At 39.0% G+C, this 26,197-nt stretch overlaps 2 protein-coding genes across 2 annotated transcripts in view; one reads left to right on the plus strand and one right to left on the minus strand.

Annotated features, from left to right (window-relative positions):
* Positions 1-604: 604 nt before the first annotated feature.
* On the minus strand, positions 605-4,148 carry fbxo40.2 (F-box protein 40, tandem duplicate 2). Its single transcript, XM_036588973.1, is given in 5 exon segments — positions 605-1,105; positions 1,396-2,932; positions 2,934-3,292; positions 3,597-3,633; positions 3,828-4,148. Coding segments are annotated over 4 exon segments (2,103 nt in total). The 5' UTR covers positions 3,600-3,633; positions 3,828-4,148; the 3' UTR covers positions 605-901.
* Positions 4,149-5,353: 1,205 nt separating this feature from the next.
* Positions 5,354-26,197, plus strand: part of arhgap42a (Rho GTPase activating protein 42a) — a 37,056-nt gene continuing 16,212 nt past the window's right edge. The window contains exons 1-8 of the mRNA XM_036587915.1: positions 5,354-5,507; positions 8,993-9,088; positions 13,288-13,349; positions 19,181-19,252; positions 23,190-23,291; positions 23,439-23,549; positions 24,435-24,539; positions 24,858-24,987. Coding sequence (XP_036443808.1) covers positions 5,354-5,507; positions 8,993-9,088; positions 13,288-13,349; positions 19,181-19,252; positions 23,190-23,291; positions 23,439-23,549; positions 24,435-24,539; positions 24,858-24,987 — 832 coding nt within the window. The remainder of the gene's footprint in view (positions 5,508-8,992; positions 9,089-13,287; positions 13,350-19,180; positions 19,253-23,189; positions 23,292-23,438; positions 23,550-24,434; positions 24,540-24,857; positions 24,988-26,197) is intronic.

The raw sequence follows: 26,197 nt of genomic DNA on the forward strand, positions 1-26,197 counted from the left end.
TGTGTGTGTGTTTGTGTGTAATTTCCTGTCAAAACAGCCATTAAGTGCAAGTTATTAATTTTTCTGGAGATATTTTGAGGAGATTAGATATGAGATAATCCACTTGTATAAGGAAGGCGAGGGTCAAATGAAAATAAGTGAGTTCAAAAAATAATTAAAAGATAAAGAGAAAATGGGACTCTTAAAAACTGTGTAAGACCTGGTAGACCACCAAAACTGTCACCATCAGACAAACAGTACTTAAATCTTTGAGAGAGAGGAGAAAATCAAGCACGACTTTTGCTTCAGATCTGAAAAAATGCATGTGTTTCTGTCCATCTGTCCACTCTGAGAAGACAACTCAATGCTGAAAGGATGTGTAGCTGTCAAGAAGCTGTTCCTGAGAAAACAAAAACAGACTAAAAAGAACATTTGCTCTACAATGCTTAAAACTGGACATCTGAGATGTGGAGTGAAGTTTTATCGACTGATGAGTCTAAATTTATGGTTGGATTTACTTGGTTTCTGAGGAGAAAATCAAACCACCTTCTGAAACTGAACTTTGGCAGTGTGGAAGAATATACCTGCAGATTTTAATGGAGTTGTAATGAAGGAAAACAGTACATAATGAAAAAAAAATTATATTTAGTTTTTAAGGTTTCTGTGTAATTATCTGCTAATATGTTGCTAATATATATGCACATTCATTCATATATAATTGTAACGCAGTCATAAATATTAAGACTTATTAATCAGTAACTATGAATTATTCAGTTACTGCTATAAAACTAATAGGTAAATTATGTAGTTATGAGAGTGAGGAACTCAAATATGGGAGCACATACAGGCCCTTAAGGGGTTAATATGCTGTAATATATGCATTCAGAAAACAAAGACTACATTAAAAAAACTTCTAACAAAGTTATCTCCGTCCCATAAACAGTGTGACGAGACTTTGCCGCTCTTTAATATCTTCTTTGTGTTCCCCCATGCTGGGAAGGGCGAAGCGCTTTGTTTTGGGGTCTGTTTGGTAAAATGGACAGCACTTCAGATGTTCAGCCATGGAAGGAGAACCATCAATACACCAACTGCCAACTCTGCTGAACAGATTGCTGAACTCCCATACCTCAGAGAGAATGAAAAGAAAGAATGACATAAAAAAGAGAGGGAGAAGGATGTGGTGTGAAAGAATCCATGTTAGATATCAATTATCATTATTGATAAAAAGCAGAATTACTTTCATGTTTGTACACAAAACACTGCCTGTCCTAATTATTTTAAATTAAGTTGAAAGTTTATACACAGACATTACAGAATGTGTGCTAATCTTAGCTAATGACTCACACTAATGCCTTTGGCTAGTGCAGTTCCTTTAATGTGTACGTTCCACCACAGCATCCATCATAACATACTTACTACGGATGACTTCCATCGGGCTCTGCCATGAGAGTATATCTTCTTGCGCCATTTTAAGCCAACCATCCCTCTCTCCTGAAGGAGTGTGGCGCTGACATCACGGAAAAGTCTGGAGACCAGCGCTAGCTGGGAGAGAGAGAAGCTATCTAGGTAGCCCGCGATATGACGCAGGACCTCAAACGGAAGATTACTGAGAGAATCCTCTTGTTTAGCTCGCATCTGTTGTATGCTGACTTTGTAAGAATCATCCATTAGAGCTGTAGGGATTTCAGGCCTGAGTGTGAAAATGCTGAGGTCCTGGTTATAGGAGACTGTGGCTCTATGCGTGGAGGGTTGGAGGCGTTTCTGGATGAAGGTGCAGCCCAGATAAGCCAGAGGACACCTCTGCTCAAACCAGCCGTTCAGACAAGACTGGATATCTGAGTGGACGTTCTTGTAGTGGGAGGCGAATTCATCCCGTCTGAAGAAGTGTCCACAGAGGAACGTGAATGCAGAGGTGGATTTGTTGTGTCTGAGAGTGACGCTCTCCGTATCAGTCTGGAGATGCAGTTTCAAATCACTTTCTGCTGTAATATCAGCCAGAGTGGCATTGTACTTGAATGGAGCTGTGACAAAGTTATACGTCTGAGTAGCAATGTCAACATACAGTCCATCTGTTGCCACTGTTTCACTGATCTTGTGTCCCCTGATCTCCACCTCAGCAGAGCACAGCAAGGTCGCAAACATTTCATCCATTTTCTGAGCATCCTCCTTAGGGACAGCCAAATCAGATGTGTCCACACTCTTGTGCTCGGTACGTGCTCGGCTTGAAGGGTCCTTGAGTTGGATGCGTTTGTGCCTGTAGCTAATAGGAACACTAAATGAACGCAGGGTTTGAACTGGTATTGGCTCCAGGCTGCCATAAACAAAATCTTTCTCTTTTGGTGTACAAGCTTCTATCTGGCCAAAAGAGAGCAGCATGCGTCCATGGTGAACTATATACATGTTGTATTCTCTCGGATTTACTTCTCGACCAAGTCTCTCCAACACGCCTTCCTGCCAAGGAGCGAAGCCAGTTTTAGAGATGTCTGGCTGTACAGCAACTCTTCCATCGCTACCTTTTTCAGGTTCCTTAGAGGTTTCTTGCTGCACAGCTTGGTTAGTAGAACCCTTAGGTGGTGCCTTCTTGTCTTTCTTGTCTTCTGTTTTTGATCCTTCATTCTTGGCCTGCTTGCAGCCCCCTCTCTCCATGCTAAACATCTTCTCATATTGGATGTATTTCTGTTGAATGACACTGAAGTCCTGGAGATCCTTCTCGACATGCTCTTCCACTGCAGCCTTTAGAGGACCATTAATTGAGACTTCACCTCCATTTATTCCATTCATTGAGACATGCTCTCCATTAGGAAAGTTGTCTCCCCCGACTGCCCCCTCCTCCTCTGTTAGAATAGGTTCTTCTGGCTCCTCCATTAACTCTGGAAAGAAACTTCTCATCTTCAACCTGGCGCAGAGATGCTTCTGATCTCTGAGGGCCATGGAGAGGTCCAGAGCTTGAGGGCTCCTGAACGTCCTTCAGAAGGTTGATGTACAGAGGTGATTTTACATTGTCGATGGGCCAGCGGTTCCACTCCATTGAGCAGCACACCACGCTAGCAGGACACACTTCCAGGTGCTTGGCTAGTTTGGAGCGGCACATGGTGAAAGGACAGCCATAGTTGGCGTTGAGACAGGGCACCTTCTCATTAGGACACAGCAGCATGTGTTCATCTTCTTTGCACATGTGAAAGGTGGCGCCGCAGAACAAGCGGCAGTTGATGACCATGCATGACACAGAGACCTCTACGGGAGCTCTACAGCGCTTGCTATAGCAGCTATCACAGTGCCTGTGCAGCCTCGGCACTGACCTCCTATACCTGCTCTGGAAAGGAAAATGCATAAAGTAATTTATTTTCACAAATTTAAGCGCCTGCAAAATCATATAAGCATTAGTGATAATTCATTCTACTGTTATGCTTTATCTTTTTTTTTAAAAAAGTCACTGAACAGGTCATTTAATTCTCATTTGGAAATATCATTAACATATTTTTGTTGTAAGCGACTTGCAGTGTCCAAAGATAAGAAATCTGGAATGCATTTGTTAAAAGTAACAGGATAATCCAGAACATCAACTGTCTTGATTCAAACAAGATGTCTACACTAATAAGAAAATGGAATAAACATACCATGTGTGACTCTGTGACGAAGGATTTTCAGCAGGACCTTAAAATAGAGGACAGTTCTTAAGTATTGGAGATATTTTGATGTTATATTCAGGCAATTTATGACCAGTAACCAAAAGCAGAAAAAGCATAGTGCTTAATGTCCAGCAGAAGAAAATGCCCTTAAAAACTGTGTAGTAATGCTGAGGTCAGTAAAGTCAAGCCTGTCTCAGATATAATAGAAAGATGGCTTACCTTAAAGAAGTGACCATGCCTTTACTATCTCTCTAAACCCTGCGCTTTCAAAGTGTTCCTGCAACAAGCTTGACTGGGTCGAGTTAAAAATAGGCTGCCTTAGTGTACTATGAGTACTAAGTTACACAACCTCTAAATGTCACAGACTGTCCCAATATATAAATATTGTAGTGTAATGGTCAAGTATTTCATCTTGTTCAGGTCATATAAATCGAGTTATTATTATTTCCAATCTCTAATCCTAACAGTGTAAGCTAGAATCTATCTAATGCAGCAGTCACCAGCCCTGATCCAACTACACTCTGCCACACAGGCTCTAGCTAATAAACTTCTTCAGAAGACCGTGATTGGCTGAATTAGATGTTTTGGCATCAGATAAAGGGGAGGGACAGTGTGTTAGATGCAGGTTGGAACTAAACTCTGCAGGAAGCAGATCTCAATGACTAGGGTTGGTGACCACTGCTCTTATGTGTAGGTGAATGTTCTGTAAATAGTCCTCTAGATGGCAGTCCATGCTCTAAATAAAATAGGAGTCCCGCAAAGATGTTTAATACAATAATACTAATACACACACACACACACACACACACACACACACACATATAATCTAAACCGCTTATCCTTCTGGGTCGCCGTGGGGTGCTGGAGCCTATCCCAGCTGTCATTGGGCGGAAGGCAGGATACACCCTGAACAGGTCTAATACAATAATAATTATATTTAAAAAAAAAATATGATGCTAATTGGCTAACAACATGGCCATCATCATCTTTATGAACTTTATTAATCAGCCTTGTGAGATTGTAAACAGAATCAAATAAGTCATTAAAACAATGGTCTTCCTAAAACATAACTTAACCGGCCATAATTAACAGCTAGCCATCACTAAGATCCGTTAAACCTCCACCCACAAAAAAACCCTAAGAAACTGTCTGGGAGATCTTTATTCTTTAGCACCCGTCCCCCCCGTGGTCATTTTGATTGGTCAGAGTTTAACGTCTAGCTTCTTTATTTAGCGTCTACTATCTAGATCTTACGCATAAATAACTTGTTGCTTTACCACGAAGGAGAACAACAATCTACAACCCTTCCCCACAGCCCTTTCCACACAGTCTACCTGTAGTGTGGTGAAGACGCCAGGAGAACTCCACCTGTATTCCGACAAGCCACACCCCTTGCGCTATGACTGGTTATTACTCACCAGCAGTATGAACTAATAACCAATGGTAACACACATGGTGAGCTGCGGCTAGCCAATCGTAGCTCAGTAAGGCGGGACTTATTCGAATACGGGTGGGGAAAAAACAACTCCTCATCTCCGTGTGATTGAGAGGGAAACAAAATGCCGGAAGAGGACTTTTAGGATACGGAGTTTCAGGAGTTGTTAAGGTAACTGTAAGGCGTACAGGCGTTTAAAGGAACAGCAAAGGGATTGTGTCGAAGGAAGAAAAAAAGGACTGACCTTACCAAACCGCAGAAGAGGTTATTTGAGGTTTTATTTAATTTGTAATTCCCCGCTGCTTTTACAATGGGACTTCCAACTCTGGAATTCAGCGACTCTTTTCTGGACAGCCCTGATTTCAGAGACCGTCTGAAATGTCACGAAATCGAGTTGGACCGTACAAACTCGTTCATAAAGGAGCTCATCAAAGATGGAAACATGCTCATCAGTGCGCTGAAAAGTAAGTTGAACAGCATTAGGCTTATCCCTGCAAGCCGGGGTCTTTTTTCTATTGAATTACTGTGAGAAGTGGCCTTTTATAATCATATTGAAGTATTTGTTTTGTAAAACTGCCCTTATTTTTTATTCTTAATTTTTTATTTTATTTTTTATTTGTTTATTTTTTCAGTAACGAACAGCTACGATAAGACGTACAACTCCATATTCCAATATCCCTGAACATAGTTTTGGACGTAATAATAATGTTATAAGTATTTTTTTTTTTTTTTAATTAAACTTTTATGCAGTGCATCCTTTATGCAGTTCAACCCCAATATGAATAGCCTTAAAATATTTTTAATAGACTTTCCCATTGGATCCGGCATTGCAGAGTAAATTGTGTAGCCGTTTGTTTCCATTCTTGAATTCTGGACTTTTTCTCATCAGCTAGTTAAATGTGATCTATCACCATGGAGTCAGTAATGCTGGCACCAGCCTCTCTGTGTTTACATGGAGATGTGAGAGTGGTGAGAGTTGTGTGGTTGATGGGCCACTGTGGAATGTGGCTTCCTGTGAGATGTTTTCTGGATTATGAAAAGGACCTTGTGTGTCAGACTGATGGCTGACCTTCTGACCTGTCAAATACCATCAGTCCACCCTGCAATACATTCTACCTCATATAACTCCAACTTTAATGCTTGCTTACTGTGCTTTTAATACATCAACTGGGGGGCGTTTGGATTTAAAATCATAGGTCAAATCTAGGTCAGATCTAAATCATGCCCCCACCCCCAAAATGCAGATGCAGTTGTCTCTGTGCAGTTGCATTTACAATGAGATTGGAATGTCATCTGTAGACCAGTTGGGTTTTAAAAGTTTGATTTCTGAAAGAACCGATTTACACATGGATGTCTTTGCCAGACTGTTAACACTGTCCACTGATGGCCATCACTTTGCAATGACAGCTCATGGGTTATTCAGTCCTGCTGACCTTGATACCGCCCTACCCGTATACATGCAGAAATGTTTCAAAATGAGTTCTGTTAAATATCAGAAAGATTCTCTTTCCCTCCCAGCGCTGAGTACAAGAAGTGTTACTATTTGACTGATAGGAGGTCATCAGAGCTTCTGTTGTTGTTTTCTGAAGTGTTTTCAATCCAGTGTTGGTCCAGAGCTTCTCACCTAATCGTGGGTGATAAGGACCAAATATACCACTATACTTGAGGACATTTTAAGGATATGTATGATGATATTTAGCTGAGTTTTGCAATGGACCAATCATTCATCATACAATTTAAATGACAAAATTATTGTTTTCTTAAAAACATTTGAACAAAAAGTCTAATGGCTTTTGTTCTTCTCTTGAAACATCAAATCATGTTTCACTTCCCCTCACACCGTTCAGAAATATGTCACGATATGGAATGAAAAAGCATTATGATTTTCAAGTCTCGTTAGCTTTAAAACTTGGAGTGCAATGACTTTTGAGAAGGAAAAGGTGAAAAAAATCAAACATTTAGTGAAAAACAGAGTGGCATCCAGTTAGCTACTGGTTACTATGTGGTTGATGCAGTTAATATACACTGGCTGTCGTTTACATGCTCTGTAATAACTGGTCTAAATCCAAAAAACTGCTCTTTTTTCAGACTTATGCAGTGGTTCTGTGTTCAAGAAGTACTGTTGAAACCCATGGTATACTGTGACGTAATTATCATGTTGTTTCAAATGCCACAGAAGTGTTTCTTCATTTGTCTACAAAGACCACAGAACATCCTCACTGACAGCTTCAGCAAGTGAACTGATTCAGTTTACACAGAAGTCAAAACTACATTTTCAGACATTACAAAATCTTGTGGTTCCACAAAACATTTAAGACAGAAGTGTTTTATAAGATTTGAAAAGACAGTTTGATAGTTTGACATTTACTAAACCAGCCTGGTTTACCCAGGCCCTAAATGCTGTAGCAGTGCACTGAATATTGCTTATGATTCCAGCATCAGTAGTGCTTATCACAGAGTGGCTCTCCACAGCCATTTCATTTTTGATCCATGCCTCCAGCAACCTACCAGAAGGGATCAGCAGATGCTAATCTGTCCATGCACCTGTGTGACATAGCTGTGGATCTAAAGAACTCCACAAATGCCAGTCTGTTCAGTGCCAATCATGCATGCTAGCTAGCATTGTGCTAAAAGCAGAGCTGTCTCTGGAGTGTGAAAACAGATAGACATACTTGGCAATGCTAAATTTTACCATAAATCTCTAGAGGTGGGTAATTTGAAGTAGTAAAATAAATTTAGGTATATTTTGTGCCTAATTGTGAAAATACTGTGGAAAAATCACCCTTTCATTTATTTATGAATGATCATTAAATACAAGTTATTCATTTTTCAGCACCAGGGAAAAGCAGAAAACATCCATTTGATAGAAAATTACACAAAAACCTCAACAACTAAATATAATATCACTTTGGTCAGTGTTTAGTATGCACACACTTCCTTTTATTACAGCTTCCATTTCTCTCATGAGACTTGCTTCCAGTTTTCAAAGAAATCTGCAGGGATATTTTGTTTGGTTGCATTTTCTACTTATAATAATTCAAATAATCCCAAACATTAAGCTAGAAGATCCAGACACTAAGTTTTGAGGTCTGGACTCTGGGGTGGTCAGTTCATTGTTCTGTGAACACCTGCATGCCACTTAGTATTGCCTTCTTGACAGCTACACATCCGTTCAGACTCATAGCGCTGAACATTTCTTCTCACAGCAGAAGGATGAATAGAAACAGCTGTGGATTTTTTCAGATCTGAAGCAAGAGTGGAGCTTGATTTTCTCCTCTCCTTCAAGGATAATGGCTTTAAGTACTTTTTGTTTGTTGGTGACAGTTCCAACTAGGTCTAACACAGTTCTTAGGAGTCTTATTTTCTCTGTATCTTTTGAACTCCATTTTTAAAACTCCTGTTTTTTTGCTTATTTTCCTTTGACTGTCTCTTATGCAGGTAGATTATCTTGTATGTAATCCTCAGAAATGTCTCCTGAAAAATAAACAACTTGTTACCTCTAATGTGAAAACCTAGCCTTGCTGAAACACAGATTTGGCTGTGCTGATTTCTTTTTTAGAATTCTTTCTCGGACTCTTTTCTTTCATTCTTTGACCATTATGGTCAGACAGAGTGTAGGCAGTTCGCTGCTCTGTGCCATGGCAACATGGCACCTACTCAAACCTTTCCTTACCCAACAAAAGGGAGACTGAATGACTTCCCAGAAAGGTCCAGCTCCTATTATACTGGGGTTTGATTTACAAAGGTAATAATATAGGCTTATCTCATTTTTGTGGCTTGTAACCAGTTTTCTGTATGTAAACACATCTGATGCTTGACAGTGGATGGACTGAAATAAAAGCCTTGGTCTGGCGTAAGCGAAAAGCAACTACTGTGAGAAGTATAGTTATACGGAAATATGGATTTACAAGAACTATGATGATCACTGAGACAAAAATCTCTTTCACAGACCTTTCTGCAGCTGTACAGAAGTTTTCACAGTCCCTTCAGGATTTCCAGTTTGAGTGCATCGGTGACGCAGAAACTGATGATGAGATTAACATTGGTAAGTGACTAAGACCAGACTCATATGGGAATTCACCCAAACCTCACAACAGGATTATTTTTATCATTCTCTGGCATTAATGCAGTTAAAATAATAAGATCATGCTGAGAATGACACCCATATTTAATTAAAATTGAGTTCAGTTAACCTGGAATTCGAATTAAGTGGGACATTCTAACAGTTTTCAAAGTTTTTGGATAATTAAGTAGTACATATATAAACAGAGTCGTTCAAATTGGTTTGATGGGAAATGTTCTGTTCTAGAGAAACATACCGTGTCAGAATTATTCACAATGGTAATGATAGGATCCAGATGTCTAAAGCAGTCAACACCTTTAAAAGCTACCTCACAGAAAGTTAGTACATGAAATCGTTATGAATGTGCTGCTTGGTGACTGTGACATTGTTTTACCTTAGGTGTCTGATATTTAAATACATGATGCTGAAGAGGCACATGCAGGAAATTTTAAGAAGTACTTTGTGTACATTTTAATATTGAATTATATAGAATTTTGGAAATTGAATTGTGTAAATAAACTCTGTTGAATCTGTAGAATATTTTTCCTTCATATTAATTGTGCTTATATAAGCAGGCAGCCCCTTTAATTACTTCATTTTAATGTCCCCATATAGTAAAGCAGCCATGCTGAGTTGCAGGGCAGTTCTATCTGATCCACTGCTGAGAACAATCCTGTCCATTGCCTCTGCTGCTAGTACCACCACGCACCAACCACAGCGTCATTTTGTGCTAAACAATAATGGCTCTTTATCACACAAAGACCAGCTGTTGCCTGGTTTTGAGTATTCTAACATCATAAATAGTAAAAGTGTTTTATCTCGCAACACCAATTCCAATACCTGAACCAATCCAATAGCGGTGCTCTGAAAGTTTCATAGCAGTAAAGTATATATAGACATACAATGCGAATCGTTTTTTTAGGATTCTGCAGATTTTAAAATTCTGTTTTTTTTAAAAATTGCACTATAACAGTTTCATAACAAACATAACTAGAAAACAGTATGAGGATTGGTAATGTCTGATATTCTATCCATATAATTAAGTCAGTAGGGGTGCTGATACCGATCCAGTCTATCGAATCTGTGGATCACTAAATTTAGTGCAGGAGTGAACAGTTTTGGAACATTCCCCTCTTGAAAGGCCCCATATCATGGAAAATTTTCCTCACTATTCTGAACCTAAAGAGTTTGAGTATGTAAACACTGTTAAATGTTCAAAATATACTAGTCACTCCTCAGCCCAATAATCTATATGTGGAAACTTACACAGACTTTTTTGTGATGTCACAAAAAACAACAAATTTACATATATCCACCTATCCAGCCTCCGGCCATTTAGCTCCGGCCATTCTTGATGAAGTTATAAGGAATGCTTCAGCCTGGACCACTTTTTAAATCAGGCTTTTATACACAGCCATTCAGAACAGAGCTTATTTACAAGGCACTGTTACTGCCTGTTGAATTCTGAGGAATAAAGAGAGGATAATAATGGTCATGTTAAAATGAACCGTTTTTGGTACATAGATGTTATAGGTAGAGCCTAGAAGGTGGAGCTGTTTTCTGATGTCACGTAAAACAACACATTTATATATCCCCTATTCAGCTCACTGCAGTTAAGCCTCACCCATTCATGTTGAAGTTATAAGCCTGAGCTGCTTTTTCAGTGAGGTGTAATGCACATCCAATCAAAACAGAGCTCATTTACAAGGCACAGTAACAAAAACAGCTTGCTTAATTCTAAAACGTAAAGAAGTTTTGGTACATAAACCCACACAAATACAAAACAAATGTAGAATATGGGCCCCTTTAAAAGCTAAAGATTATCAAAACACTTTCCCTTTTCTTGTTTATATTGATCATAAGAAATGTATTTATATAACATTCGCTAGAGCATCTCATATATTGTAGCTGAATCTCACTTATTTCATTGCTACAAATTAAGATATAAGATAAGTGGCTGTAATTATAAGTGCCTGTAATAACACAATGTTTAATTTGGTAATGCATAGACTTCAAGTGGCTAAACTAAATGTATTGCAAACCTCAATGCAGAATGACCTTAAGCATCCTGCATTAATACAGCGCATTTCATGCAGCTCCATCCAAAATGATTAGCCACAGCGATGTGGACTGAGCTCTGAATGTGCTGTTTCCGTCACATTCATATCTGCACCGGATACTGATTTTTCATGGATATTTAGCAGGACCCAAATCTGAGTGAACGTACTGCCTCAGTGCCTCACTGTATATGTAGAGGGGTTTGCCTCTGGCGTATTAACACAGCTGAAATATGTCATGCTGTGGCTGAGAGGCTGTTTACTCAGGGGCCTGTGCTTCTAAGCAGACGTGTATAGCCACAGGCTGCATGTTTGGAGGAGCCTGGAGGCTGGCAGGGGGGCTTTCCTTTCTTCTCATATCACCAAACAAGAAATTGCAGCTTATTCCAGGCAGGAAGTGATGTAGCTGAAGCAGCTCTATCCCACTGACCCTGAACGACCTGAAATAAAATGATGTTGTGATGCAGCATTGTACATGTGACCGCTCTAAATAACTCTAGCGGAAGAGTATGTTGATTGGTTTTCGCTCTCTTATCATTTTTTAGATGCAAAGCATCTCATGATTCTGGCTTGTAACTCACACACTAATTTGCTTATGTTTAACTGTTTACTGATATTTACTCAATCAGAGTAACAGTCCTTCAGCTAGGCTGTGGAGGTAACCACAGGCAAAACCCATTAAAGGGCCCACATCTTGAACAAAACAAATGTTCCTCGCTTTTTTGAAATAAAAGTATTTTATGTAGTACTTAAACAATGTTTCAAAATGTGTACAGTAGCTGAAAAAACAACTCATTTTGAATTCAGTGTTTCTGTGATGTCCCAAAACAAAATCCATTTACATATATCGCTGCTGTCGGACAAAACCTTGTATCTCCATTTTTGTCGTTTTTCAGTTTTTGACATATTTTCAAAATGCCTGTTGTCCTTTACATTGTGTGCACACTTTACAATGAACCAAAAAGAATGTCCCAAAATGACTTGGGGGAAAAAAGTCTGGTTCCGTTGACTTACATTAAAAATAAAGTATGTTTTTTTCCTTCTCCTGTAAAGTTACCATTTTGGAGATACGAGTTTTGTTCCAACAGCAGCGATATCCACTTTTTCAGTTTGCTGCAGTTTAGCCCTGCCTGTCAACACTAAAGTTATAAAGGGTGTTTTAACCCAGACTGCTTTTTGAATGAAGCACAATACTGAGCAGCCAGTCGATACATAATTAACTCTTTACCTGGCCAGGGCCCACTAGTGGGCTTAAAGTTTTACTACATACTTCTATGACCTAAAAATAGCTCAACCAGTTTACCATTGTAGTTACTAAATAAGGCCTGCATATATTCTCTGAGCACTGTTTTACAATTTCTCTAACCATATGGCTAAAAATCACTTGTTGTTGCTTTATTATAGATTTATTGTATTAAGTCATGTTTTTTGGTTAAATGAGAGTACTGATTTGTAAAACAGAAAACTTGTGAATGTAAACAAAGTGTGAAAATGGCATGTATTAGATGTTCTTCCAATATATAATTCACTATAGACCCATCAGAAGTTCTGTGGCATCATCCTAGGACATGGTTTGTTGTTGTACATGTGCTGCTTCACGAGTGACACTGTGTGTCCTTTTCCATTAAAACAATCTGATATTGAACTTTCCTGTTACCCTTCCCTCATTTTTAATAGGTGCTGGGCAGGTTATGCATTTACATAAATATATGCAGTGTTTTGAAATAGTAAGATTGATATCTTTCCACGTATTTTTAAAAGAATTGCTTTAGCAGCTATATTTCTGTCAGCTACAATTGACACATTCTGTTTTTCTGCTGTAGCGTGTTTCTGTTCACAGATCACACCAGGGAGCCATCCAGGAACCATACTTTATGGTCCTGTCATGTTTCCACATCTTGAGCATACAGTCTTTTCTTGTCTATGTAATTGTTTAGCAACGCACCATTGATTCTGAATCTCCCCTGTTTACAGATAGGCTGTGGGTGGCCACGGTCATTTTACAATGGCACATTTTATTGCTATCATTCTTCCACCCAGAGGACAAAATTGAATGTGTTGACAGAGAATGTGTGCAGATGTTAAGCCACAATTTGACTGCAATTTGAATTCTCTCTTTCACAGCTCAGTCATTAAAGGAATTTTCTCAGCTATTAAACACAGTTGAGGAGGAGAGACGGCGACTTGTAAGTAAACCTATTGCCTTTCTTTATCTTATTTGTTTGTTTGCTGTACATTACCTCAGCTAATTATCGTCTCTAACCTTAGCCCTAGGTTCTAGTTCCAGTTGTGTGATATGCCCCATATCTGACAGAGTTTTAGATTGCACTTTGATTGGACAAGTACCATAGATCGTCAAAACCATGATGTTATTCGCAGTAACACACAGCCTTGAGTGTTCTAATGGTTTTGTACAACATTTGTGCAAAATAAAGAAGTACAGAAAAAAAGTAAAGCAAAGAAGCTCCAAACATTGTATCAGATGTAATTTAATATTTGCAGTTCTTTCCACAAAAATATACTCACCTTTTGAGTAACAGATAAAGCCATATATTATAATATTTACCAGAAAGCATTTCACAGCCCATCTTGTTTGCCAAATTGTACTGTGTTTGTTTATTTTTAATTCCTGCTTCCTATTTGTTCTGCCATCACGGTTGATGACCAATAAGCTTTTTTTGGGCCAACAACAGGTTTGAAATGTGCTGTGAAATGTAGGTTTTCTATGTACTCAGTCTCTTCCTTAAAATCTGACATAACATGCTGTGGATCAGATGCTATCTTACAGAAGTTATCTAATGTATCCATTTTCTGTTGTTTTATGTACTGAAGTAGAAACTTAGTAATGCTTAACTGCAGCAACCGGTGTTGAGCAGAATGATACAGTTACTGTGAAAAAAACATTATGTTGTCACAAATAACAACAGACTTTTCGGCCAATCACATTATAAGGCTGGAAGTAAATGTTGTACAATACTTCATAAATACTTGGCACCCTGTTAAAGTAAAGGCTGCTGCACCCCAGGGAGACACTGTGTTCTGTTTGAATGAATTTCGTAGATTATTACTGTCAGGTCTGAGTGTTATGGGAAACATGCTTTTTGTCAAACAGATTCTTGCTTTGGGTCATGACTTCTTTTCTGGAGGGAAGGGGAAGTAGCACGTATCAGCAAGCCACTGTGATATTTGCTTCATAGTCTTTGGAATGTTTTGGAATTGCTTACTTGGGAAATGTTGTTTTGTCATATCAAAACTAAAAGCAGCAACCAAACAAGTAGGTCAGTGTGGCTGATTCTGACAAAATAATTATTATTTGCAAACAATCAAAACAATAAGTATTGAATATGTTGAAAGGATGGATACTCCTGTTTAGTAATTTTATTTTGCATGTGATGTAATAAGGAAACATCTGCTAAAATGGCAGACAGTCTTGGCCATGATTCATCAAGAGTTACTCTTAGATGACAGTTAACAATAAGTGAGTAATACTGTGCATAAATCCAGGCTTGTGCTCACTTTTGAACAGTAGATTTATTTTGCTTAACAAAATGTTATGGGACTCTTGAGCCTTTACTTAAAGCAGCATGGAATTGGGTTTAATCCAGACTCATGTTCTTTGTATAGACTGCAAAAACTATTGCCTGACACTGGTGTTGTCAGGTAACAGTAGCATTTAGCTTTATTAAAACATTAGTTTTAAAGACAGACATCGCTAATGTTTATGAAATGGATGGTTTTATCTGATTGGCTGATCCCTGTTCAAAGCAATTGTGAATTAGTCACTCATCACAAATCTGTGTTGTCACAAATTTGTCAGAAATTTCATTTATGTGATGTAATAGGAGCAAAAACCCTACAAAAGAACATGGCTTTGTTTAACAGCCAGCTCAGGAGAATGCTAAATGGCTAACAGACTAATCCAGTCATGTTTAGAATTAGGGTTTAAGTTTAAATTCAAGTAAATGTAAACAATACCCTGAAAAAGAACATGGCTTTGTTTAACCATCAGCCCAGGAGAATGCTGAATGGCTAATAGGCTATTCCAGTATCGTTTACAGTTTGGCTTGAAGTTATATTTACTGAAAGATTAACTGTAAAGTCGCAGCAGAGCAAGGTTTCCCAGAGTGCAGCAAATCATCTGAAGAAAATTCTCAAAATGGTCCAGATGAGTTGTAATATTTAGAAACTATAACACTTCATCATTTCCCACAGGCATCTATAGCTGAATTATAGAGCAACTCCTCTAAAATGATGGAAAACACTTTTTTATTTAAATTTTCTCCCCAGTTTAGCCATGTCCAGTTCCACCCACTAGCTAGAACTCCCCAATCACATTTTGCCACCAGTGCTAAGAGACTGAAGGCTAGCACATGCTTCATCTGAATTATGTGAAGTGTCGCCGCATCTTTTCAAACTGCCTCTTACAGATCACTGGACAGCTCAACACGCTTGGAGAAGAACGCTTACTGCCAGTTCTGTTACATCAGACAGACATCCGCACTGGCTAGCATTGTACAGAGTGATAAGATGAGAAGGAGGGCAATTGTACCCGCCCCCGGAGAGACTCTTAGCATAGAGAGCGGTAGCATCACAAGTTATTGAACTCATCTCCTGATGATAGGGCTACTAGGGAACCTTTAACATGTTGTTTTTCAATGTGTAATGCACATGGATGTGGCTTTGGAACTCACTTGGAGCAGTCTGAGGTTTCTCCACTGGGGGGGCACTATTAGCAGACAAGTCACTCTGTGTACGTCATTTAAGAAGTGAGAGGTAAAAATAGCTTTTCACTCAGTATTATATTATTTAATGTCATTTTCTATAATTATTTTAATGAAATCAGTTAATGTTAAAATGGCATATAATTTAAAAATAGAATAAAAAGTAGATTAAAGCTATAGTGAATTCTGTGTATTTGTGCTTGCTATGAGGACTATGAGCTATATAAAATGTGTCGTATCAAACAAAAAGATCAAGTAGTTGGTTTAGATAGAAAACCAAGAGTGCACAGAGTTAAGGCCACATCATATGAAGTTGTGAGGTGCCATTCTTAAGTTTCTGGTCATATGAGTGAAATAAGTAAACTGTTAAGGTCCATATTCTGAAAAACAAGGAAGCTCTACATTCTCTGTCTGTATCCACATACAGTCTGGAGCAATAGGCCGATATTACTGAACAGTCTACTCTGTCCCTTGTGCATTACACATGGAGAATGTGCTTGGACTCATTACTCAGAGTGCAGAAAATTAACACACATTTGGCATGGAAATTGACTGTTCAGTGTGACATCAAAGCTCAGTGTTTGTAGGGGCAGTGAAATGTGTTGGATGTGTCTGGGATCAATTCAGCGAGCCTGTCCTGCAGCATTCACAAGCCCCTTTTTCAGCTCTCTCAGACTGTAACCCTGCCTGTTCAGTGGCTTCAGTCTTATCCATTGTTGCATGCTGGAATGAGACGGAGGTCAGTGGAGCTGTGTGTGAGGAGCCCCAGGGGGAGAATTACCCAACAGCCCCCTTCAGCCTCACTACTTCCTGCAGACCGTGGTTCTGCTACGCTTGACTCTCACAGACTGTTACTCAGGCCTCTCAGGACAACAAACACCTCCGTCAGAGAGGGAAAGGCCCAGAGAGACTTTTCATTCATACGTGTACAATAATAAGACTGAAAGGGGTGAAGAACTGCACGTGAATGCTTTGTCCTTCTTCCTGAGATGCGGCTGGAAAGTCCCACCATTATTGTTACAAGAAAATGAAAACAATTCAGAGAGGGTTTAGTTTAGACTAGACTATTGCAGCTTATCATGAATCATTATACCAGTGCATTGTTCAGAGTCGTCCTACAGTAGAGGGGCTAAGTTAAACTATGGAGTGGTTATTGGGGTGGGCAATATGGCTGAGTTTTAACATCATGCTTGAAGACATTGAGATCCATAAGGCCCATGCATATGAGAAAATGAACGTGCAGGAAATAAACAGTGAATCCATTCAGGAAAGTGCAGAATGGTGCAACATTAAGGAGGTTTAATTTAGAAAGTATTTCTTATGGTGTATGTTCAATATGTTGTATGTTATATGGAAAGAAATACAGCTTTAGGATTAAACAGGTGAATGATAGTATTCTGATATTTCAGCATTGCACAGCATGGGAACAGTGCTGAATGAGAAGTTTATCCTGACTAAAATCAATTGTTGTTATTTTGGACAGATGATTATTTTAGAATTTTATCATATTTTATCAAATCTCTTATTGGTGTTATGAGGTAATTTAAGTGGCGCTATGCTTTCAGGTTTCATTTGGGACTTTAGGTGATGATGAGCCAGGTCAGATCCATTTCGGGACAGAATTTTGTTGAGCTTGGGTCAGTTTAATTTTCTGGTCTTATTTGGGTTCAGACCAAAATTGCAAGCCCAATTAAAGCTCTAGTTGGAACAGATAAAACTGTGCCAAAATACTATCAAAACTATAAAGACAATGACAATTTTTATTAAGCATTTCATATGCTACGCTGCCCAAGCCTAATGGTGCTCTCTTTCTAATGAAACATGCAGCTGGTCTGTGCTCTTTAAGTACTGACAATATCCACAATATGCTCAGAAAAGCATATTGTGATGTAATTTATCACAAAAAAAATACATACGGTCATACTGCCCACCCCTGTGGCACATTTCCACAGCAAAATGGATCAAGCAAGTAAAACTTATGGGCTGTCTCATGTCTACTGGCACTTAGCACATATACTCTAAATTCATGCAAGCAGCCAGACCTATCTGCTTTAAGTGGGAGGCATTTTCCCACATGATGGATCAGACTGATGTAAGAAGTGCGTTTCCTCTCCAGCTATAAAGGGCCATGGGAACTTGCGTCGGGTGCTATGAGAGAAAGGATTGAGCCAACAGTGTGGCTGTCTGCCTCTTGAAACGCTGAAATGAGGAAATCCTCAACCCCTCACGCTCAACTGAAGTGCTGAAAGGCCACTTGCTGTAATGAGTCAAGCACTTACTGTTGGCCTCAGTGTGCAAACCCTTAACATGACAAGTGAGGTTTTTCTGTCCTGTATTGTGTTCATGTGATGTATGCACTGTAGTTAAAACTGTTGATCCAAAGTTTGTACGTAGATTCTACTTCTCTTATACAAATGTTTAAGGTGCAAAATATTTCCTTTAGGCTCTGTAACACACGTACAGGAAGCGCACGTCAAGCACACGTCCCTAAACAGTGAATTTGTTACTGCTCTCTGTAAGTTTCGTATCTTACATCTGGTCCTGCTTGGAGTCCACACAATTCCATTCTCGGTACAGGTCCCATTAGTTTTGATGTTGGCGGATCAGCACTGTGGAGATGGCCTGTCAGTTGGCAAGGGGGAGGGCTGAGCACAAGCAAGCATGTGGAACTTATTTTGGGCAATTCTCTAGTGAGACTAGAAGCCCACCACTCGCTGCCTGGGAAAGTATATAAAAGGAACTTGTGTATGTAATTGTATGTTTTTCCAATTGGGGCTACTAAACGAAAGTGCTACTAATTATAGTGCCATCATTTTACAGTGCGTAAGAACAATTGCGCTGGATGGCGTTCATGTGTGTTGCTGTAACTCTTGGCAGGGATAGACTGTGATGCCAATTCTGTGGAATAGCATTTAGTCACCGAGCTGTTTTTAAAGGAGTTTGAATTTAATTATGTTACAGATTGTAATCTTAGCATAAACTCTACACTGGTTCAATGTAAAACCAGTCTAGACAGAGCAGATTTAGCTTCTGTTGTCTATAAATGGATTATTCCATTTTTTTTATTTGTTTTATCTACAGTAATGCATAGCGACCCAACAATAGTAATGAAAAGTTATTCTAGACCATTCTACAAGGTCAAAGCAGCACAGCATATTTTCCAAGGTTCCCAGATACAGCCAAAATGTAACTCTTTGAAATTACAAATTGTCTTTTCACTCAGGGGAAACTTTCAACAGAGAATTACACTGGAATCCACTTGCCTTTTTAAACATTTTGAAACTTGTTTGATTTAGATACAAAATGCTGATGACGTCTTGATCACGCCACTGGAGAAGTTTCGCAAGGAGCAAATTGGGGCTGCCAAAGTAAGTTCCTAAGACTCCCATTGTGAATTTATGCTCCACATATCAGCAGAGAGTCATTTTTAGCCGTACTGTGACATGATCCCGTACATAATTTAACATAGGTCCATGCTGAGAGTCTGCAGGAATGGGGGGAAATTGCAAACACCTGTTAAGGAACAGCTAAATTATAACCAGATACAGTAATGCCACATTCACCAGCATTAAACCAGAGGCCAGAGCTGTAGCTGCTAGTGCTCTGCTTGTGGGTATGTATTATTTCCACTAGATCAGTGGTTCCTAATCCCAGTCCCACCACAAATAATAGTGTTTTCCCTGCTCTGACATATATATATATATATATATATATATATATATATATATATATATATATATATATATATATATATATATATATATATTTCATTAAAAACCATAAACATTCTTGTTTTAGTATCGAGCTATGGATACACATACCAGTATCGGTATGAAAATTCTGCTATCCTGAAAACATTATTTTATGCTCTGTCTGAAAACCCAATGTTTATTAGACAGAACACAGAAAAGTATTAAAATTGTTACAGCTTGGACTGCAAAAAGTGAAATCTTGGAAGTGAAATCATCTCAAATCTAGTCAGTATAGCTCATATTCTCATTGTGTGATGGTCGTAAGAATTTTTGTAAGAGTTATTTAACCTAGTCTAGGTGTGTTTTACTTGTTTTAAGTAATTTTATTCAGTGAAATTTTTCTAAATTCAAAAAATAATGCATGAAATAAGCAAAATTATCTTCCATTGTAATAAGAGCCTAATGTGGCATGCGCCCATCGACCGTGCCCTGAGAGCCGACAGGAAGGCGGGGCCCAATGGACGGGCGCACGCCACACCTAACATTATTACAATGTTTAACAAATACAAAATTGGTTAAACCTCATGTTAGTTCGCTTAGGTTAACCTTGTGAACTCTTCACCTGTTTTAGATGTGCTAATGGGGATGTTTCTCTTCATCAAAGTCAAATTAGTATGCCCGGTTTGACTCGCCTGTAGACAGAAAGGAACATCAACCTAGTCTTAGCTTATATAAATTAGGAATTGAAAGTATTGCAAGTTAGAATATTAAAATGTTTAACATGATGCCTTTAAAAGAACTTTCAGTCTTGGGAGTAGGAGAACTATGTGCAGTGTGGTGGCACTTTAGGAGCACAATTGGGAAACTTAGCACTGCTGTAGATAAGTAGAAAGTGGTTAAAGGTTGGAGATTGTGGCACAGTGCGGAGTTGTGATGGGCTAAAACAGTGACACCCCCCTTCAGCTGCCTCAGAAGAGCAGTGTGCTGTCTGATGAGCTCACTGCTGAAAGATCCAAAGCTGAAAACACCCTGCCTTATTTGGGCGTTCGGGCCCCAGACTCTTCAGCCTGAGCTGAGATGGAACTCGCTCAGCTTAGACATTTCGACCGCAGAGGCCAAAGGGAACGGCTGTCCGGCTGTTCAACCTCCCGCGCAAGAGCACACACGCACAAACAAAGGACACAAACACTGACAGCTACACCTTCAAGAGACCACACACTGTACTCACACCAACAGTGCAAACAGATCAATTTTTCCTTTCTCTGTGCTCAAGATACAGTGTGTGTATTCCTATCAAAGCTCTTAAACAAAAGCTGTCCTGGTCCAGGGAGGGTGATGTCATTGTTAGTCAGCAGATGGGCCTGGGGGCTTGGACAAAGTCATGTCAGAAATGCGATTCCGTTTTTGCTAGTTTGTAGTCTGCCGAGCAGCCATAAAAGGGTCATGGGAAAGGTTCTGCTAATGGCAAAGAGGAAAAACAAACAGCTTGGCTCAGATTTCAGTTGCTCTCAAGAAAGGGACCCTGACTGCTGGAGGTTTAGGGTGCATGAATATTCACTTCAGCACAAAGAGGTGGTGTCAGTGCGGGCATAGGACATGAAGGACTTTAAAGGGCCCATATCTTACATTTTTCTCATATTTTATTTTTCCCCTGAGGTCCATTTATGAATTTTATGTCAATTTATGTACTCAAAATTCATTTTCCATGACCATTTTCCAGCCTCTCTTTATCCCATAGAATCAAACAGGCTGTTTTTGGCACTGGGCCTTTAAGACAGTTATATTGAAATGACCTCTGTTGTGATTGCCTGCCCTGTTTTGTGCCTCAATCAAAAAGCAGTCCAAGCTCAAACACTCCTCAGAACAGACAGGCTAAACTACTGTAGGCTAAATAGGTTGATAAATAGTACTCTGCAAAAGTTTTAGACAACTGCTAAAATTGTATTTAAATTTTTTTGTGTTTTTATTTAGAAAGTGTTTGTTTGGTCAGAAAAAACACAAATATTAGAACAAATACAAGTTACATTTATGCAATAATAAGTGATTTTGTGCATGTCAGTGTGTTTGTTTAACCATTTCCAATCCTGTCATTCATTGTCATGAATTGTAGGTAAAATCCAGTACCTGATTTGGCTCTGTCATTGCTTCACTAAAATAAATCAGGAGTGCCGCTGGTAGAATTGAAAACATCTCTGCGATGACTGAGAGCATCAGTCAGAAATCAGAAACCAAACCTGTGTTTTTCTAATCAGCTCAAAAGATATCAACCACTGGTATGTGGTGGCACACAGCACACATACTGCCAAGATAAGTGGTTTTAAACAGTTCGCTTTGGTGCCTTTTGCCCAGTACTATATGTAAAGGGGCTCTTTTCTGATTGGCTGCCCTTTATTGGACCTCGTTCAAAAAGCAGTCTGGACTGTAGGTTTTGTGTGACATCACAAAAAAAAGATTAATTCAGAATGGACAGTTTTCCTGCTCAGTTTCTATATATGGACTGTATGAGCTGGGGAATGATCTGTTTTGAAACTTAAATATGTCCACAAAAATGTCCACATTCAGCATCAACGTTTTTAAGTGAGGAAACTTTGTATTTCCATGATATGGGCTTTTTAATACTATAAAATATATGAGTGAGCTTTACATAAAAGTATATAGGGCATATATACTCTTGATTGCATTAATAGCATGCTACTGGCATAACTCACAGTCAAGCATAACGCTTCATTAAAATAACTCAAGTTGTGTTTTGACCTGTCCTGATTTTCATTCCTCACTCCTATGACTTACATAACCTGTGTAACTTCACTCTTATAACAACCCAGTCAATCATATTGCAGTGTAGTTTCTCAATAATAAATGTTTGGTGTTGGTCTCTAAACGTAAGTGGTTAAATTTTGTCGCAACTCAGTGTTTTTATGTCAGTAAACATGCTTGATTCATTTCATTTAATAATTTTGCATTCATGTTAAACAGTTGAACTGAGTATGGTTAACCGATACTTATTAAAGTTTAGAGTAGAGAGCTTAAGCACAGCTGTACTGTTGATGTAATGATCACAGCACTTGCTTTCTGTGCTTTACATTCCATGATATGAATCATTATTGCTGGTCTTCTGAGGTCTGCTGTGTGTACAGATCACACGTGTACTGCCCTGCTCTGCCTCTCCTGTAAGATATTGCACTGCCAGTCATTTGAGATGTGAAGCTAATGATTAATCCATTTCCCTTGTGCGTCTTCCGTCTTGTGCGGTTTTATGGTATGTCAGTGACTTCATCCCTCCAGACAGGGCTGGATTCAGTGTGGTCATTTCAAATACAGAGATCAGCCCTCAGGCTGATATCATACTAAAGGCCGTCCAGTCGTCAGGCTTTAGTATGCCATCTGCTGGTTAGACAACTGCCTAGAATACAACTGTGCATTCTGTCCATATTCGTCCAAATCAAAATAAACAAATGGAAAGCATCAAAACATTTTAATGAGGGTTTTGCATGATGTTTGTTTACAAGTCAAAAGCCTTATATAACAGAAAAAGTTCTGCGCAAGACATTTATCTCTGTAATTGCTGTAGAGGAAATTCCAGTTTCTGTCAACAATCTCTTTTTTCTTCAAGGAAGGAAAGAAGAAATTTGACAAAGAAGCAGAGAAATATTATACTGTTCTGGAAAAACACCTGAATTTGTCCTCTAAAAAGAAGGAGTCATTTTTACAAGAGGTAATTATTTTAGCAGTTCACATTTTTGTTCAGTGGAGTAAAACGCTTCTCCTGTTTTTTTTCTTTGGTTTCTTTTATGCTAACTGGCTATGTTGTTATTGTATTGTGTCACATTGTTAACACATTTATTGCTTGTTCTTTTTTCAGGCAGACGCCCAGATCAACAAGGAGAGACAGATTTTTTGTGATGCCTCTCTGGAATATGTCTTCAAAATCCAAGAAGTGCAGGAGAGAAAGAAATTTGAGTTTGTTGAACCGGTAAGGAAGGGAAGTGAAATATCACGATTCAAGTTTCATTTCTGATTTCTCAAGCTACCAGTCCAGCTGGAAGATCTGTTTCTGGACATGTGAGGAAATGCGCAGGGACACATTTGTACCGCTTTTAATCCGACAGATGAACGATTAAAGCCACATCCTGCACCTGCTGGTTTCCATCTGCAGTAGAATGCAGCTCTCAGCAGGGGCTGGTACAGATAGCATCAGAACCTAATGTAGACATGCTGGAAACACCACTCTTCAACACGCAGTTACAAAAGACTGATTGAGAAAGGAGATTTAATTTGCTGAAATGAGTGATTTCTGGTTGCACATATGCTCATATCATCTATGCTCAAACGTTTGGAATCACTGTTTTTATTAACAACCAATTTTGTTGCAGATATGTGTGTAATATACATACTCCTACTCTTTATAGGTTTCAGTTAATTTTTAAGAAGCTGTGGAACATTAAGAAATATTAGATGTGTTCAGAATGATGAACAGAACACTGAGAAAACTGTGAAGTTACAGCAAAATTAACATGTAGAATGCCTCTTATTTGAAAACCAGTGATCAGATCCCCAGGCAGATAATGCATCAGGGAACTGCTGACAGATAAATAGAGAATTACACTGTATTATGTTATTTATCTTTTTTATAACTTCTTGGTGTCCCCATATAAATCTGCACTGTTTAAGTTATTATTGAATAAAAAAATAGAAATGATCAGTATTACAAGTGATTCAGAAATTTTGAACTTTTAGATAACAGTGAATCCCCTCTAAAAAATCATGCTTAAAGGCAGTCTTGAAACTTTCTTTTGAAGCCTTATTTCTCTCTCTCTCTCTCTCTCTCTCTCTCTTCCTCTCTCTCTCTCTCTCTCAGCTCCTGGCATTCCTTCAGGGTCTGTTCACATTCTACCATGAAGGTTATGAACTGGCACATGAGTTTGAGCCATACAAGCAGCAACTGCAGTTCAACCTACAGAATGTAAGTGTGCAAATTGGGGTTTTACAGGCCAAACAATTAAAAACTGGCACACAGGACATTGAATGCAAAATTACTTTAGTTGGAACAGCTGAGCTTTTCACACTGTGAAGTTTGCTGTTAGTTGTCAATTGAATTAGTACGACACAAGGCAAGAATCCAGCTGATTTGGCAGTGAGTCTGTTCACGTTTATCATGAACGTCCTTTTGGGGTTTTAGCTTCTTATGACTGATGGTACTGATTGCTGCTACTGCTGTAGACTTTGCAGTCCAGCCATACGTCTTCTGAACTGACATGTCGTTTGGTTTTGCTGTTTGAAGACAAGGAATAACTTTGAGAGCACTAGGCAGGAAGTGGAGAATCTGATGAAGAGGATAAAGTCAGCAGAGCAGGACTTCAAAGCCCCTGGACAGTGGACAATGGAGGGTTTTCTTTATGTGCAGGAGAAGCGTGAGTATTCTGTCAACGCAAACCCTTCCAATTATATTAGCATCTAGAACTCAATATCACCCACTAGACATGTACTGAGAGAATTCCATATCTGTTCTACAGCGACTGAACTGTTACTAATTTCGTTTATACTGTATTTGTATTTTGAGAAAATTCATGCACATATTTGGGCAAAATTCCAAACTTCCCTTTCTCATTATGGACCATTTCTGTCATAGTGGGGAGTAAAAACATAGTTTTAAACCATAGCCATTGTAATCCCGCAATCCGCATTGCGAACTAGCATCAATAAAGGTACTCACAAACTGTAGGAATGACCTTGCTCTTTATTTGATTTGAAGTCTTCTGCTTTATCCTGTGCAGTGCATACAACATTCCACAGCACTGTTTGGCATCTCAGTCAACACTTAAATCAGTGCTTCACACAACTTAAGCTAATGGTCAAAAGCTTATTGTTTTTCCTACTACACATTTCCTGCTACACATGGTGCAGTTGTTCAAACCTTTCTCTTATGAGCCTAGCATTAGTCTCTAAAACTAACAGCAAACAAAATACTGCTACACACATAACCCTTTTCCAAAAAAGTTGTAAAACTGTGCAAAATGTAAATAAAAGCAGAATGCAATGATGTGCAAATCATTTAAACACTATATTTAACTGAAAAAGTATAAAGACAACATGATGCCAGCAACATGTTTCTGTAAGCATTTGGGCACAGAGGTGACAGGTCTGGACTGCAAGCAGGCCAGTTTAGCACCTTACTGTTTTACTACACAGCCATGCTGTTATAATGGGTGCAGAACGTGATTTGGTATTAACATTAATGGTGCCTTCACAGATGTGCTAGTCACCCATGCCACATGCACTAATGCTCCCTCATACCATCGCAGACACTGGCTTTTGAACTGTGCACTGATTTCAAGCTGTGTGGTTCCTGTACTTTTTCGCCTGAAGGATGCAAGGTCCATGATTTTCACTTTTCCACTTTGCCTCGGTCCATCTTGAATAAGTTCGGGCCCAGTGAAGGCTGCGGTGTTTCTTGATCCTGCTTATACTTGTTTTTTTTCGTTGCATGGTAGAGTTTTAACCACAGACAGTGGTTTCCAGAAGTGTTTCTGAGCCCATTCAGTGATTTCCACTACAGAATTGTGTCTGTTTTTAATGCGGTGACACCTGCCTTGTCCCTTGCATACAGAGATTTCTCTATGT

The sequence above is a fragment of the Colossoma macropomum genome, unplaced genomic scaffold (genome assembly GCF_904425465.1).
Source record: "Colossoma macropomum unplaced genomic scaffold, Colossoma_macropomum, whole genome shotgun sequence".
NCBI lineage: Eukaryota > Metazoa > Chordata > Actinopteri > Characiformes > Serrasalmidae > Colossoma > Colossoma macropomum.